Here is a 17,465-nt window from a genome sequence, read left to right as displayed (position 1 = left end):
AGAAATAAGTGATGGTAGGATTCAAACTTAAGCATCTTACTAGATATTTGTAGAGGTGTGAAGGGAGGCTGCTATTTGGATACACGAGCTAAAGAGATTACAAAGCCAAATGATTCAGCAACCACCTTCCACTCCTTGCTGCAGACCAGGCTTTGCATCTGCCACCTCTGCACAGCACTGAAGACGTTTTTCCTTCCAGCAGAGTGGAAGTCCTTAGCAGAACTGAGGCTTTAGGCTGTGTCCAGCTGGTGTGAGCCAAAGTGACGATGGGCAGTGGAATCCAGAGGAGAGGATTTCTCTGTTCTCTGCTTCCCAGTCTCAGGCTGTGCACAAAGGACAGATGTTGACATCCAAAAAGCTTTGAAATTGCCTTGTGTTCACATGCAAGCCTTAACCATCAGAATAAAACAAAACTTAAACCCAAGCCAACACTAAAATCAGTGCCTGAGTTCCCCTTCTCAGGAGCAAGTCCTGGAACACCACACAAAGCTCTGGAGAGGTCAGAAAATCCTCACTCCACACTCACAAGAGTCACTCTATGAAAAGCCCATTTCATATAATACCTCCCCAGTTCATAGCAAATCACTCATTTTTGAGTTACTGAACTAAAGAAAATTACTTCAGGTTTCCAGTCTTTCTCTGTATTAATCTTACAACTTTTATTACATTGTTTATACCAGATTTTTAAAGCTTATAGCTGAAAAAACTGTTTCTTTAGAAATACATCTTTATATTTATCTTTCCTGCTGCTCATAGTAAGCTAGAGTAGTAAAATGCAAATAAAAATCCCAGTATTTAACAACTTCTGGATCCTCTTAGTAGTGATTGCATTATGTATTTAATGCTTCTTTCAAGCAACTGAATGTTATTAGTTCTAGTAAATAAAACTTAAATAAAACCAGAAATCTACAGGCATGTGCAGTTGTACAAAACTGTTTATTTTAAATGTATGTTTTTGTGCTTCCACTAGAAAAATAATTTGTCACAAGTATTTCAGTACCTATAATTTCTAGTGTTGTATTTTTAAAACATTTAATGTACAATTTTTAGTGCACTTTGTTACCAAAGAGTATTTCAAACAGGTTTTATATTGATTGTGTATTTGAACACAAGTATTTTATTGACTTTTTTTTCTCCATCCAGTACAGAGACTGTTTATTTTTACAATATATTTTAAAAATTTAGTATATCAGTGTGATACTGGTCTTGTTCCCCTCCTCCTTTGAACAGAAAAGCCAGAATCACATATTTGTGTCCTGTGGTTGCCATTTGGTCACGTCTCAGAGTTCAGGTCCCTGGCAAAGGGCTGTGTCTCTGCAGGATGGATGTAGGCAGAGGGATTTGGGTGTAGGCAGAGGGATTAATGCAAAGGCCAGGATATGTTAATGTTTATAAGGGTGGTGTGATGCAGATTAATGTTTACAAGGATAAATGCACTGAACTTCTCGAGATGATGAAAATGTGGCCGCAAAACTGTCACAGATGGAAAACATTAAACCAGTTGTTCAGAACGCTGCAATCATCTGATTTGGGAGAAATTCTTGCTTTGCTCTACAACAACTGCTGCTTATAATTTATTTATTTTTTTAAGATAGCGTTGTGTACTTCAGAGCGTTGAGAAACAGTTTAAATAAACTGTGATGGATCACGAACTAAAGTCTTCTAAAGAAGTAACTTTCCACTATTATCACAGCTATAGGTAATAAATTTGAATTCTGTAACCAAGAAAAAGACAGACATCCCTGTTCTTTGTAGCAGCTTCTCTAGAAAAGACACATCTTACAAGTCTCTGTTTCTAATTAAGTTCATGAACACTTAGAGCCATCAGAATGCATCTTTCTAAATCCAGTGTGATCCTTGATTGTACAAGATGTGTAAACAATGAAGATAATGCCAATAAGGTGTAGCCAGGCACATTTTTCCCTCACTTTTTACTGTGTTTGGATTAAATTGAAATGACTGGCATGGGGTTTTAGCCTCATATGCAGTGCTTCTGTAACAAAGGAAATTGTTACAGCTTAATTTGTGGGTCCTAAGCAACTGCCATGACATGAATTGGTGTGTGGTTTAGAAAATGCAAACTTTAATAAATATTTGTGATTTAAGAGTTTGGATTGATTTAACGTATGTGTAGCAGACTAAACCAGTGCCCTTCACACAGCACAGTTGTCTGACTTCTGGTGTGGTGCATGAAACCTTTGGCTTGGACTGCAAAATTCTCAAAAATGTGTTAATCCAAGATGGCCATCATAGAGATTTGTGAAACAAATGGATGTATTTTGAAATTGTCTTTTTTTTTATTTTTTGAGGACTTTCCCTGAAAAATAAAGATATCTTGGCATACTTCCCTTTGCATTGAAGAGATGATTGTTAGGTGGGTTTACGCTCAAGAGACTCTTGCACCTTTTGAACGTTGTTATATTTGATTTTCCAGCAGAATAATTTTGCTTTAATTTTTTTTTTTTTTTTTTTTTGGTGAAGATTCAGGGGAATGTGGGGAAGGGCAAGGACTGCCAAATCCTGTAGGAATCATTTTCCATATGCAGAAGGTGTTAGGAGCACAAGAGCAAAATGAAAAGTTCAATAACATGGGACAAGTAGAGTGATTGTGCAGATTTATTTCGTGCTGAGGACAATGAGCGTGTGGGACTGGTTTCCAAATGTGATAAAAGTTAACAGCTGTAATTAGGCCCAGGCACAGAGCAGCCATGGAAGGGACACCACAGGCCTGTGCTGAGCCACACTCCAACATCCACCAGGGAAACCTGTGCCAGGGTCAGACCTTCTGGAATGATCCTCGTTCACTCCCTGCTCTGGTGACATCATCCCAGCTCCTCACGTGGAACGTAATTGATTCCATGTTTTAATTAATTTAGCCAGCAAATTGATTGCTGTAATCTGATTTATTTAGCTGATAAGCTACTGCCAATTGCTTCAGTTTTTCCTATTTCATGGTAATGTTTGCATTTGTAATTCCCAGTTTGACTGTTGTCTCTGGTTTTTTTCCTCCTCATATGTCAGTCTTAATGAGGACTTTGCCCTTCTTCTTGAAAGATCCTCTTGCTGCTTTCTGCCACGTTCACTTCTATGCAGTTCAGATATTTTAATAAATAGTATTTAACTCTTTTACTCCTTCAGATTTTTTCTCGTTTTCTTGCCATTGTTTTGGAGCTGTAACTTCTTAAAGTGTTATCTCTAACATTTGTCTCTTTTACTGGCTTTTCATAGACAAATGGTATCATGGAATGGTCTGGGTTGGAAGGGACCTTAAAGCCCATCCAGTGCCACCCCTGCCATGGGCAGGGACACCTTCCCCTGTCCCAGGTGGCTCCAGGCCCTGTCCAGCCTGGCCTTGGGCACTGCCAGGGATCCAGAGGTAGCCACAGCTTCTCTGGGAACCTGTGCCAGGGCTCAGCACCCACACAGAGAACAATTTCTTCCCAATATCCCATCTACATCCAACCCTTGTGCAGCTTTAAGCCATTCCCCCTTGTCCTGTCATCACCATCATCACCATCCCTAATCTTTCCCATTTAAGATGCATTACTATTCTCAGCCATTAATTCATTATTAATTTAATAATGTGTTTGATGTGTCTCTCCCACCAGTAACAGTCACTTTATGTTCCTGAGATGACAGGTCCCATGCTATGGTCTCTGCAAAGATATCTGTGCAGTTTTCATGGCCTGCTAGCCAGTGACTTAGAGTTGCTTTCATGTGCTGTTTCCAAGTGCTTGTTGGATATTAACTGTGATTTCCCCTTCTGTCTCTGAAGAGAAATTTATAACTCAAAATGCAGAACATTCCTGTATTCTTTTAAATAACTTGGATACTTCAAGGAACAGAAAAGCTCAGCTAACAAAGGTTCTGAGAAGTGTAGAGGACACACATCTGATGCAGCAGAAAGCTTGGTCAGGTTTCCCAGTGCTGACTCAGAGTAAATAAAACTCCCCAGAATCAAAGCTGGGTGTTAGAAATGCCTCTGGGGTCCATCAAAAATGGGTCAGGCCATGAATGAGCCTGTAAAGCTTTGACTTTGCTGGTTCTGATCTGCAAAAATGCCTTGTGCAGGCTGCTGAGAGCCTGGAGCTGCAGTCAGGAAACCTGGGTTAGGGAGAGTGTGCACAGGAATGAGAGAATCCCAGGGATGGGAGAGCATCTCACAGTGTCCCTGCCTTCAAAACAGAGCTGTACCTGTGCTGTGGTTCTGCTTTGGGCCCTTGTCTGCACAGTGCACTTAAACTGAAGGCTGGAAGTTGATTAGATAACCAAAAAATGTAGTTAAAATGAAAAAAAAAAAGAAAACAAGGCCAAAGTGTCCTGGCTGTGCAGTTAATATTCTTCATTGGCAATTCACATTCTCATTTCTCATATTTGAAGTCATCAAGAACAGTGTTAAAGATTCAGCTTCTTTTGAAGTGTCTACTTCATTTTGTCCTCTGGAAGAACATCTAAAAGTAATGAAGTTATCTTTGTCAACTTGCCATTGACTAGATTATATTTCTTTTTTGTTGTTGTTGTCATAGTATCTTGACTTTGGAGGCGCTGGATGCTGTTTTCAAATGGGAAGTGTTCAGTCCCATTTAACTAACATTTTCCCAGGTACTACTTGTTTTTTTTGCACTGCATTCCTAAAACACAAATCCTTGGAGGAATATCAGTATCAGTCCTTGGTAGGACAAGAGGAAACAGCACCAGCTTGTACCAGGGGAGGTTTTGGTTGGATATTAGGAGAAGTTTCTTCATGGAAAGGGTTGTCCGGCCCTGGAACAGCTGCCCAGGGCAGCACTGGAGTCACACTTCCTGGAGGGTTTTAAAAACTCTGTGGATGTGGCACTTGGGGACATGGATTAGTGGGTTTGGCAGTGCTGGGTTCATGGATGGACTTGATGGTGTTTGAGTGGATTCCAAGTGGAATGATTCTGTGATTCTGTGATTTAAGTCTTTAACAGTAGACGTTTTCCAGACGCCTTTTTTCAGGATAATATATTGAAGTAGGCAAGAATAATTGTATTATATGAGAGCTCCTCAACTAAACTCTGAGTTTTATGCATGTTATTTTATGTGCATCTCCTTCAAGCATGTGCAGTTGGATTTTAGCGCTGGGCAGGAATTGTTTCCAGGTAAGGCAGGAGCTGTGAATTTCAGCTGAGCCCCGAGCTGCTGTGAGGTGCTGCATGGACAGGAAAGGTTTTCCAGTGGCCCCTGCTCCCCTTTGCTGGAGGAATAAGGGGAGTCCCAGCACAGTGAGTTATTGTTTCCGTGGCACAGCGGGGCGAGCGCGATCCGCCTGCCGCTCCTCGCCGTGGAGCTCCGCAGCGTAAACCACTCGTAGCAGTTCAGGCACAAAGCCCAAAATTCCGGTTGGAAGATGCCTTCAGGATTTCTCCTCATTGCAACTTCCTGTCTTTGCCCATTTTTGGATACTTATACCTATAAAATTGTAATTTCCCTGTTTTAAGGATGTTAATGTTTTGATAAAGGTGCGTTTTCCCGCTTTACAAACACGTTCTTTTTAAACAGTGATTTCAAAAGTTCCTATTTTTCGTTAGAGTAACTGCAAAGATTTGGCTGATTGAAAATATCCTGAGCATTTTACTGTACTTCCTTTGTGACTTGTGCATTCTGGTTTTAATTAAGAATTCTTTTCATTGGATTTTTGTGTGTTGTTGTTTTTCCTTCATTTTAACTGTACTCTTATTTTGGTTTGAGTTAGTAGTTTTGTACCCCAAGGCATAGGGGTCTTTAATATTCCTTAATGTATGAGTCTAGTTTGAAAAAAGAAATATGAGAAAAAGCACATTTCAGTTCACTGTTTTATATAAATATGACTATTAATGGGTATTGCTGGTTGGCCCTTATGTTTTTGAGGGTGATATCCTATACTTTGCTGGTGAACAAAAGAAATTATGCTTTAAATTGGGTAAGAAATGAGCTTAAATTCAAAGGTCAGAAAGATTTGCCTTCTGATTGCAGTGGAATAATTTTTGATTTCCAGTAATTAATATCTCCTGTGTTTCAGTCACAAAATTTGAAAAGTTAATGTGTTTCTTCCTTTTGCAGTTTCTTTGTTTTAAAATCATTGATCATTAACTGTGACAAGGTCATGTAAACCAGATGTAGCTTTTCTTCAAAAAAATTCAACAAGGCTGTAGTGTTCCTCATGTAAATTAACATCACCATAGTGTAACCAGCAAGGGATGGTGCTTCTCTTTGCCATTTTTACACCTAGTTTGAAAGCTTGAGTATCATGAAACTTTTAATTTCCTTGTAAATTGAATTTTTTTTTCTTTGACTGTAAAAGTGGGAACATTCTGTTCATCTTTAAAAACAATGCAAATCCTAAGTGCTTCAAAACTGAAAATTAAAAACCACAAGCAACATGAAACAAAATTAAAACCCCAGAACATCTCTGGGCTGGAAGTGCAGCAGTTGTCAAGTGTTTATCTTCAGACTTTTTGTTCTGTGGATTTAATGCTTAGAGGTAAAATAATTCTTTTGAGATTCCATTTTTAAGTAAAATGGAAATTTAAAATAGTGTGAGTTTCCTTCATTGTATACTTTTAAAGTGAATCACAGGTTTCAGTTAATGACACAGATTTAAATATTTTCATTTTTGAATTAGGTTGGTCCTTTGCCTTTTTCCTTTCTTTCTTTCCCTGTTTTATCCTGCTGTAGTGGGGGAAAAAAATCCAGGTTTTCTGTGCAGTATGGATGCAGAATTACAAAATGATGATGGCCAAATAGTTTCATTATTCCAGGGAGTTGAAGGAGCATTTAAAGAAAATTAAACTTATGGTCAGAAACAGAATAATTTCAGAGTTTAGCAGGAGTGCCACATTTATTTTTGCAAGTTAGAAATGTCAGTCCTCAGTTAGTCTTCTTGCTAATTCTGAGTCCATTCTGTACAGAAAGTATAGGAAATATTTTCCTGTGAGTAATGTGGGTTGTTTTGGAAATTGGCAGTTGTCCTTTCTCCTATTTAGAAAATAGGAAAGCCAATACATTTGTCACTTTACTTTTAATTATTTCCTGACTTCTTTTCCTGTAAGTGGAAAAAAGCACTTTAAAGGAAAGTTAGACTGCTTCCATCTCTAGATTATACCCCTGAGAAATTAAAAAATGCCATTTGTGTGAGGAGTCTGTCCAAGGGGAGGAGGGAAGAGGTGCCATGGCTCTAAAGAGGAGCAGCCCAGGATGCTGCAGCTCAGGCTGCCCTTCCACACCACTGTTGATCAAAACCAGCTTGGCCCAACTCAGCCACCACCAAAAAGCTGATTTAGTAATCGTTTTCTGCAGAAACTTTGAGCCATCACCCTTTTTTCAGCGTGGTGTTGGCTCTCAGGCTCTTGCAGAGCTCACTCTGCACTCCAAGCCTCACTTGTCCAGCTTTGCACGTGCTTACCCAGCTTTCTGACCAGATGGAGCTGGTTTTCACTTCAGCTTATATTAGGGAGTAATAATAAAGCTTAATGCATGTGAAGAATAAAAATATTTGGATGTGGGCTTCCCCAAATAACGTTAGAAAAATGCTAATCCACCCCTGAGCTGTTAGAAAAAGACCATGAAATTCTGGATTTCTTTGAAAAGCACACTGCTGTCCAGCTTTCTATTGCTGTGAATAAAAAAGGTGAAATCACTCCTCCTTATTTCGTGCTGCTATTTCAGCAGGAATGCTTACCAACATTAGAAAATGATGTTTTGGCTGGGGAGGGAGCTTGTAGTTTTAGGGGGAAGCTGATCTGGGTTGTGCAAAGAAATAAGGACTGGACTGTCCAGGAGTTGCTCAGGCTTCCTGCTCCTCACGTTCCTCCTCATCCCTGGGGTGTGGGAGCCTTTTTTTTGGGGAGTGCAGCCTGAGGCTGCCCTTTGGGTGAGGGTGGATGAGTGAGCTGGGTCAGAGCTCAGACCAGAGCCTGCCAAGACACCCCACTGCACGAGGGGCTTTGGGTCCCTCCTGCTCCTTGCTTTGTTTTCTGCTGGCACTTAGCACCGTGTCTGATACCCTCTGTGTTTTCAGAAAGGAAATCCTCCATGTGTGGATTCCATTTAACAGTGGTATGGGGCTGGGAACAGAACATTTTAACACCTCTGTGCAGTCTTTATGGGGTCACAGCGGCAAGGTTGAATTAGAAGTGAAATCTCTCCTATGTTCAAATTTCAATAGACAACTGCAGCATAAATAATTTACTGCTTTAGGAGTATAGGGGAGAAAAAGAAAGAAGTGACAGGTAATTTATTCAATAAGAATTCACCCATATTTTTAGCTCTGAGACTTACAGGGTAATATTTCTATTTTCAATTGGCAGCTGCAGTTGCCCAGTTCCCTAAAATTACAGGAACTTTCAATCTACATAATTGATTGCTCTGTATTTTGTGTATCTAGCATCCAGACTATACTGATAGATGTAACTGAATGAAGGGATGAAACCTTGTATGTGTTTTGTGTCAAATGACACTGTCTCTCCTGTAGACTGTAATAAATCAACAGCTCAGGAGGTGAAAAATGACAGAGTGTAAGGAGGAAAAAAAAAAAGCACTTTGAAAAAACTTTTTAGTGGTAACAGTACTGTATTCAGTGATTACAGAAATTACTAAAATTGCCCTAATACTGTTCCACTATCTGATCAGTCAGGGTCTTCCCAGAAATGTAAGTTACTAAATACAATTTCTTCACTAAAGCTTGGAAATAGAAGGATGGGTTTTTTTCTTATTTTCAGCAAGGAACTTTTTGTAATAAAGCATTTGGTCTTGTTTTGAATTGTGATTGCTGCTGTATCCCAGCATCAGCCACACAGGGAAGGCCTGTTTGAATTCAATTGGCATCATCTTGAATTGAAAGCAAATTTTACCATGTGCCACTCAGCAGGAGCAGATATTTAATTTTTCTTATTGGGAGAGTAACTTCTTTGTTAAAGTGTGCCGGAGCCCAATCTGCTTTTATTTTCCATTAAATTATTTTAAATTTATTCTGCTATAATTAGATTGTGTTTAAAGGGAATAGTTTCCTGAATTCCCTTGATGTTGCTTCCAGACCAGCAGCAGCTGAAAGGTGGATGAGTTCTGACTTTGAGATTTGTTATGATGGTGACAAAAGTTCCTACTTGCCATCTCTAAAAGCTTAACTATGTACCTGACATTATTTTACTTAATATCTCAGTATAATGTTTCTTTTACAGATGGAGTTTAAGTTACATACATTTAAGTACTTTTACAGAAGGTTATTTTGTTATTAAAGCTTTGATTTTGAGGGGAGTCAGTGGAAGAACAGGTAATCATTGTAGAAATTTGGAATGTTATTTTTCATTGCAAGGAGTAAAAGTGGAGGAAGGGCACGAATGCTGAGCAGCAAGAGCAGAGTTCAGCTGAGCCAGGAAGGCTGAGTGAAACCAAGCTACAGTAGCTTTAGTCCCTCAAAGAAATCAAATCTGTGGCCAGCAGCACTGCAAGCCAGAAGATGAACTCACCCAGAGTATCAAGCTTTGGGAATATTTGAAATCAGTGAGTATCAAACAGTGAGTAGGGACCAGCTCTAAAGTGCTTTTGGCACAGAGCTGGGAGGGCTCAGCTTGGCCTGAATCCATCCCAGGGCACAGATGGGAGTCAGTCTAGAGGTGCAGTAAATAGAAACTTTCCAATTTAAGAAGTTAAAATAACTTTACACTTGTGTCACCTCCAGAAGCTAAACTTGCAGATTTTTTCCTTGGTGAACTCTCAGCAAGGAGGAGGATGTAACAGAAGAGGCAGAAGGGCTGGTGGTAAAACCAACTTATTGGGATATCAGGGAGGTGTTGGCCACACATCAAAAACCTGATGGATTTCAAAGAGAGGGAGAAAGCCATAAAGTGTTTTTGACTTGGTGTTTATCTAAAGCAATTGCCAACAATAATTAGTGGGGAACACAATCTTAGCAACTACTACTCAGATTTTCTTCCTTCAAACCATGTTTTCCCAGTTAAGTCTTAAGAAACACATTGTGCTTTCATGTCAGGAATCAAAACACAGATAAAAGTAATGAAGTCATTTCAAACTTGGTAAAGCAGCCTTCATTAAGTTTCACATACTAAATTCAGGCAATCTGCAGGAAAAAAGTTTATAGACCATTTCTGTGGATGAACAGGAATAGGTTCTTCAGAATGTCTTGCACAGAAGAGAGTTTCATGGCCTCCTTTAAAACATGAAGAAGCATTAATTAAAAACAGAAAGAACGTCCAAAAGGAAGACTTTGCATAGTTCATGTCCCAAAATACTGACATTCCAGTAAGCATCTCTATTATTACTGGAATTTATATGGTTCTATTGTCAAATTCATGTTTCAAATTCTAGGTTGACTCTTCTTCGTTGACTTTGTGAACCTAAAGTTCCGAGAAGTCCAATATTTCTTTTCCCACTATTGTAATAATTTTACTAATTTATCCAGCAGTGGCCTCAGATGTGTGGCAGTTCTCTGAGTTTCTTTAAAGAGTTTCCTAGCTCTGTAGTGCAAATTTTTCTGACACACAGCAGCTATATAACATTATTGTTGAGCAGTAGGAGCATCAGTGGGATTCATAAAAATAAGGAAGTTTTAACTTGGTCAGCCACACTCTTATGTGTATGATTCTGGATAAATTAAGCCACAAGGGGTCTGTATGTGAAGGAAATAAGATTTAATTGTGGTGTGTGTATCTTTGAAGAGGAATTGTGTTGTATGTTGTACCCACCCTGGGAGTGCTTGCACTGCTCACCCTGTTGATCTACAGAGCTCAGGGATCAGACTAAAGTAAGGACATGTAACCCCTAGAATGAAACAACCAAATAACTGAGGGAAAAGCAGACTGGGGCTGGAGGGCCAGGGAGTTTCACCTGGGAAGGTGTTTTGTTGCCTGATGCTTACCTAAGGAAGCAACCTGAGGCTTCTTGCTGGTTTTAGTACCCTTGTCCCAGCTGGTGTGGTGGGTTTTGCAAGGGGCTCTGTAATGACAAGTCTCCCCTGGTCAGTTCTGTTTGAGTTTTCCCCAGATAGAGTTTGACTTCTGGCTCCAGGAGCTCTAAATGAATGTCAATTTTACATACAGCAGTAGAGGTGTTCTCAGAAATGCCATCCATCATTTGAAAGTGTGATGCAGGGTTTACCTCTCCACACACTGCAGACACGGTTCCTTTGCAGCCTGGGTTTGGGGCCAGCCACGATCCAGGAACGCTCTGCAGCACAGCTCAGCTTCCATCTGCAGATGACTTTTCTTACTTCATGCACTTCTCATTATGCACATTGAAGCTAGGGGCATAAATTAAGGTGCTGTGGACACTGTAAATGACTTTTCTGTGTTCTCTGGTTGCCTCTGCAGTCGATGAAGGTCGCCTGAAGGAGCTGGGCAGGGTGAGAGTGCTCCACAAGAGAACCGTGATGCCTTACAGCGTGTACAAGAAGAGGAGGAAGGGGCCCAGTGACGAGGCCAGTGTCCAGCAATATGCAAGCCTGGTGGGACAGACCTGTTCAGAGAGAATGCTGCTGTTCAGGAGCTGAAAGCCCAGGAGATGACATTTCAATGGTTCCAACATTTCATTGCACTGCCACGGGGTGATCTGTACCGTAGTCGTGTGCTGGTGTGCCCACTCAGACAGGCTGGAACACAGGTATATAGCCAGGCTTGTGTCAATACATGGTACTGTAGAGGCCAACTCCAATAAATCTTACAGTACAGCAAGGCTTTAGCAATATAAGTTTAGAAAAACACGCTTGCAGTGTATTTTAATTAAGTAGTTCTAGCCTTTCTATGCATTATGAATCATTCTAAGTATCTAAGCAAAATGAAAAACAGGTGTTGTTTTTTTTTTTTTTTTGTAGAAATGAAGGTTGACTAAATCTAGATTAAGAATCATTAAGTTACAGATGTTTTCAAATAGCACCTTGGATATCTGTTGTTAAAAATTGCTGTGAAATTTGTGCTCGCATTTGTATGCTCCTAAAATCTTGCAAGAGGACTGAAACGTGCTATTACTTTCCAGCATGATACCATTTTATTTCAGCAGTATGTTTAAAAAACAGGAAGGAATTATTTTCGCTGCACATTCTTCATTTGTTTAAAGCAGTAAGTCAGTGTCAGAGGTCCCAGTGAGTGTAGGAGTTCGTGGTAGGTTCTCAGTGGCAGGGGATGCAGTGCTTTGGAAAGCTTTTCCCTTCAGAGAAGAAGCAGAACAGTTGCACTATAAATATACCAAAGATATGCAGCCAAGTGGCACAGTGGTTTTTGGTATAAGCCTTATCCTTTGTCTAGCAAGAGTGGGTATTTCAATGCACATGGCTAATGTGAAATAGAGCCCGGGAGGTTTATCCTGCAGCTCTCAGTGCACATTTCAGAACTATGCTAACAAAAAAAAAAGACATAAGGTACCACTGCTGGGTTTTGTTGCAGGTGCTTTTTTTTTTTTTTCTGCAGAATTGTACAGGAAGACTTAAATACCATATTCCAGCTTTTTTACTGACTGTTTTGTTTCTGGTGCAGCAGCTCATGGGTTAACATCTTTAATAACATTTTAGTAAATACTTCTGTTGGAAACACAGGAAGTTGTGATCCTTTATGAAAGCACTTTATTATCTCATATATGAGCGTTGTCTGTGTCCCCATTAAGTCATATAAGTTGTAGGAATTTGGGGAAATAACACTGTTGTATAATTCAGTAATGTATTACAACATTGTAACATTACCAATGCATTTGTGCTTCTTATCTTCTTGGATAACAGGGGCTGGTATTTACCTTGAATCAACTCAGAGTTTCCTGTTAGCCTTTGAACAAAGATGCTTATTCAAGGTTATGTGGTGTGGTTTTCCCCCAGAAAGGAAACAAATTCATTTTTACCCTCTGAGGGTTGCATCTCCTGTCGTTCGTGGATTCATTGATTTAATTTTAAACACTTGGCCACTGTCATTAACCATTAATTTTTATGTGGAGCAGACATAAGAACTTGGGGAATCAAGTGCAATGCAGGTTTAACTTTGTTTTTCATATCTGTTTGATATGAAATTAGTCTATATTGCAATATTATTGATAGTACAGCTTCAATAGCAACTTTAAAAAGTCATTTTATGTTTCATTAATTGGGCTGTGCAGTATTGATCTGCTCCCAGTCTGCAGCAGGAGTGGTCATTCACGTCAGCATCCTATCTGGTGTGTGTTTATCTGTGGCCTGGTGCTGAGGTTTCTTTGCACTGTACCTTCTGCTTTGTCCATGCCTTACCTCAGCCTCCTGCCATGAGGAGAACCACTAAATAATCCTCATGAAGGTTATTATGAAGAATTCCTTTCTGTGGAGAAAATACTGTTACCACTCTGTCAAACAGCATAATGTTTTCTGCCTACACAGTGTGCTGAAAAGTGGTGATGCCCATATGGCTTGCAACCAAAATAAATGAGAAAACCTTTTTATGTGATACAAAATCAGTTAAGAGGCACTGAGGAATTTCACTATGAATTGCAAAATCTTAAAGGTTATCAAAGCCATTTAATGACGGCCTCGCTGAGCTCCTGGAGAAGTTGAAGTTTCTGTTCAGTTTCAAGGGAGCAGACTTAATGTCCCCACTGAGAGTTCCTGGAGAGCTCCCTCTCTTTGTGCCCGTATTTGTTGCTGATATGCCTTGGATTAGACTTTTATCTGATGCTCTGTTTCTCTTGGGGAGCTTCTAAGGACTGCAGTTAAAGGAAAGGGAGAGAAGTACAAACCTAAAAACTGAGCACAGCTTGAGGTTGTCCTTAAGGACCTTTACTGGGGGTAAATGACCATTTCCTGTGAGTCTGAAGTGGTGCTTTCACTTTCTGCCCTCCCCTGGGACTGCAGCACCATGGCTGGCTGGGCTCCTGGCTCCTGCTCAACTCAAATATGGATTTATATTAAAAAGTAAAACCAGGCAACACTGAGATAACTCCAAACTGAGTTCATCTCCTGTGGTTTGCTGAGCTCTGACTCACTTTGGTGTTATTTTAGAAGGAAAATGGGGCAGTATTTTTGAGGACTGATGCCTCTATCCCTGTTTTTGGAAGGGAGACAGAGGCTGAGGATGAAGTTCTGTAAATTTTTTCTGTGACTTCAGTGGAGCTGAAAATTCACCATTATTACAATATTATTTAATATATTGTAATTGACAATTACTGAATTTAGAGATATTTAACTTAGCACAAACCATTTTATAAAAGTTTTTTTTGTGTGTAGCTGGTTTGTGAGAGTCCATCTCTAATGTAAGGTTGCCTTGTTCTGTCATCTGTTGATAAATGAGCATAAAATGGTGGTAAGAAAATGCAGAGTTGTGACCAGTGCTAAAAAATGCCAATTTTTTGTTTTGGTTGGAAAGAAATGGGAAGCTTACACATGTCCAGCATCAACGCGTGTCAGTAAATTCAAGAACCTGCATGTTGAGTTTGTAATTGCTATTTAGCAGGCCTGTTTGACTTGCAAGTGTAGAAAATAAAGTTATTTCCAGTCTCTGTGAATTATTATAAGAAATAATAGCTCTGAATGTGATTTCTGCATTAGTTTGTAGGAATTTCATTATTCTGGAGATCAACCAAGTGTCCAGTGAACAGCAAAATCAAAGAATCCATCAAAGGGTAGCAGCCTTTAGAAGAGAGAACTTGCAAGTTTAAAATCATGTCCAAAATACATGACCTGTTTTGGAATGAAGTTTTAGTTCCAGCCAGCCAGATTAATGAAGTGATTGCATGAAATATAATTGATACTTCTTTTCTGAGTAGAATAAAATAAAATAAAGAGACTTTTTGCAAATGGAGACTAGACAGGACTAGCTATTTATTTGAGTTCAGCTTGGTTTAACAAAAACTTGTCTGAATTAATGAGCCAAACCAGCAACACAGAAATTGGGGTTGTGTGCATAAAGATAATCTAAACATCGCATCATTTTGTGACTGAATGAGGCAGAATTCCAGCTAATTCTGGATTCCTGGAGGAGACTTTTCTCACAGCCCAGCACCAGCATGGCTTGAAATGTTGGTGGGACTTTTTCTGTTCCATCGCTCCTGTGGAGTCTCCATCCCTCAATCTTTTTGAGATTCTGTGAATTTCTTTGCCAGGTGATCGCTCTGAAGCTCCAGCCTGGTCAGCCACATGTTTCTGAATTCCTGCTCATCCTGACTGTCCCAGATAATCCTCCAGACATGATTATGTGCTGTCCTGATCAGACTCTCCACTCAAGCCTTAATGTCTCTGCACTTGGAAGGGTGGAGGCAATTTTCAGGGCAGAAATCATCACTTTTCAGGGAATCACCAACATTTCCCAAAGCATTGTAGCCACATCTTCTGCCAATATATTTATAGAGCTGCACCTTCAGTCACACTGAGTATAAAATGCTGAATTACTTCTGCATTTTCCAAATGATTTGGGTTTTTTTAAGTTAGTCAATGTGATGGATGTTAGGAGCAGATGTACAATAGTAACTCCTCCTAAATGTAGCTAATTGTGGCCAGTGGGTTTCTAAATAAAAGTGTTTTGGAAATTAATCTACTATATGCATTTTATAGTGCATTTAAAGCTCATCTCGTGAGAGCTTTGTTTTCTAACAGCATTAAAATAAGAATGAAAATTAATTAAATTAACATGTAAGCCTGAGTTCAGCATATATTAATGCTCTTTATATTAATACAGAACAATCTTTGAAAATGCCCTTACTGCTGATCTCAGACAAGTAGCAGCTCAGAAGCTTTCTGGCTGTATTCTTTCTGGTTGTATTTTACTGTTTTGATGTTTATTCATTTCCTTATTACAACTATTCCCATCAGATTTTTGTACTTCCCATCAGTTATTTGCACTTCAGTTTTGACACATAATGCATGTGTCTGCCAAAAGTCCTGCTGAGAGATTGCTATCAGGACAAAAGAAAGTGTTGGAAAGTCTGTTAAGCAGTGAGGAGAGAGCAGAGTCCACAGGGACAGTCCGTCTGCAACCTTTGTGCTGCAGAAAAAGCAGGATTTATTTATAATTTAGTCCGCTGCAGGCTTAAATAAATGTGTCAGATTTCATTCATTTCCCTTTGTCTGTGACATCTGATTGTCATTGTCCAGGAGGAATCAATGGGGCATTGTGGAACAGGAGAATGAGTGAAGGACAGTGCACTGCATTTGTGGCAGCAAGCTTGAGTTAAGGGCTGAAATCACATGAATTCTGTTGGAATTCTCACTCCATGTCTGCACAGGAGCAGGGAAATGGAGGCTGGATGGGAATTTGAAGAAATGTTTGTTGCTTCTCCCCTGTCTCCTCCAGGCTGGGGCAGAGCAAGGACACATCCACCACCCCGAGAGGATCCCTCACTGTGTGCATTCATCTCTAACAAAGCTCCTGGGACTGATTCTGTGCAGCAAATACTGAAATACTGAAAGTTTTAATATCCTCTATCTGATTTTCATCCTTTAGGGTGCAGTGACTGCTTTGGTTGGTGCTGCCTGTGCAGGGCCACCTCTGAGGTTCCTCTTTGCAGCACCACCACACCTTCCTGGGGACTGTTGCCAACTCAACCTGCTGTTCTTTAAACTAACAAACCCCAATTACCTTTCCAAAATTTGTGGTTTTAAGATAATTTATTGAGCTTTCTTAAATATTGTCCCACTGATCCACATTTTTAGTGCTTGCCCTAGTGCCAGCTGCTCCAGTAATCGAAGCAATAATTATTTCAGTTTTTACATTGACAAATGTTAAAATTTTTCAAATTTTTCATAAATTTTTCAAAATTATGATCACTATTCTGATTTTTCTGTTTAACACAGATCCTTCTTTATTTATCACACTTCAGTAAAATATGGTGGAGATCCAACCCTCACTGTCCCAGCAAACAGAATTTTTCTCTCCTTAACTGCTCTGAACCTGCAACCACCAGATGGCATTTCCAGCCTGTGCAGGTCATTGCAGCATTAAAGTTATTTCTTGTCTGAGTATCCAGATTTTCTGAGTCTCTTCCATTAACATCTCACTCTGAGTTTAATTTTTTACTCTTCTTTTAATTTGGGTCTATCAGGAAAAAAAAATAGGGTTGTCAAAGTTCAGTGGTGTTTTAGTTGAGTGAAGCATAAATTTGTTAAAAATCAGGATTAAAAGCTGTTTCAAGACAAATAATCTCAATTTTATAACAGTGAATTTACTAGATATGTTATACTACCAGTAAATTACTGAAATCAAGACACATAGGACAATTACAGAGGGGTCAGCTTGCAGATTTACCTGTCCCCAAATGCTTTTGGTGCTGCTCCTTTCCATGCTCCAACCCAACCATGTGCAGCTGGAGCATTCACAATGTCTCATGTGCATTATTTTTCTGCTCTGTCCATATTCCTCTTTCATTCTTAACCTTATTTTGATACCAAGATTTCCTTCTCACCTCTGCGTGGAGTTAAAAGATGTCAAAATAAGGTTTCTAGTAGTGAAATCAGAGGTCAGGAGACTGCAACACCTCATTGCCAAGGGCACTGCAACCCATTTGTTTTG

At 39.6% G+C, this 17,465-nt stretch overlaps 1 protein-coding gene across 2 annotated transcripts in view; it reads left to right on the top strand.

Annotated features, from left to right (window-relative positions):
• ATE1 (arginyltransferase 1) overlaps positions 1-14,762 on the top strand; it is a 68,909-nt gene extending 54,147 nt beyond the window's left edge. For both annotated transcript variants that reach the window (XM_039708995.1, XM_039708996.1), the window contains exon 12: positions 11,328-14,762. In XM_039708995.1, coding sequence (XP_039564929.1) covers positions 11,328-11,506 — 179 coding nt within the window. In that variant the 3' untranslated portion in view covers positions 11,507-14,762. The remainder of the gene's footprint in view (positions 1-11,327) is intronic.
• Positions 14,763-17,465: the final 2,703 nt, after the last annotated feature.

This window comes from Passer montanus, unplaced genomic scaffold, assembly GCF_014805655.1.
Source record: "Passer montanus isolate IOZ18808 unplaced genomic scaffold, ASM1480565v1 scaffold21, whole genome shotgun sequence".
In the NCBI taxonomy this organism is placed as follows: Eukaryota; Metazoa; Chordata; class Aves; order Passeriformes; family Passeridae; genus Passer; species Passer montanus.
Note: the sequence above shows the minus strand (reverse complement) of the source record. Positions and strands in the feature narration are given on the sequence as shown.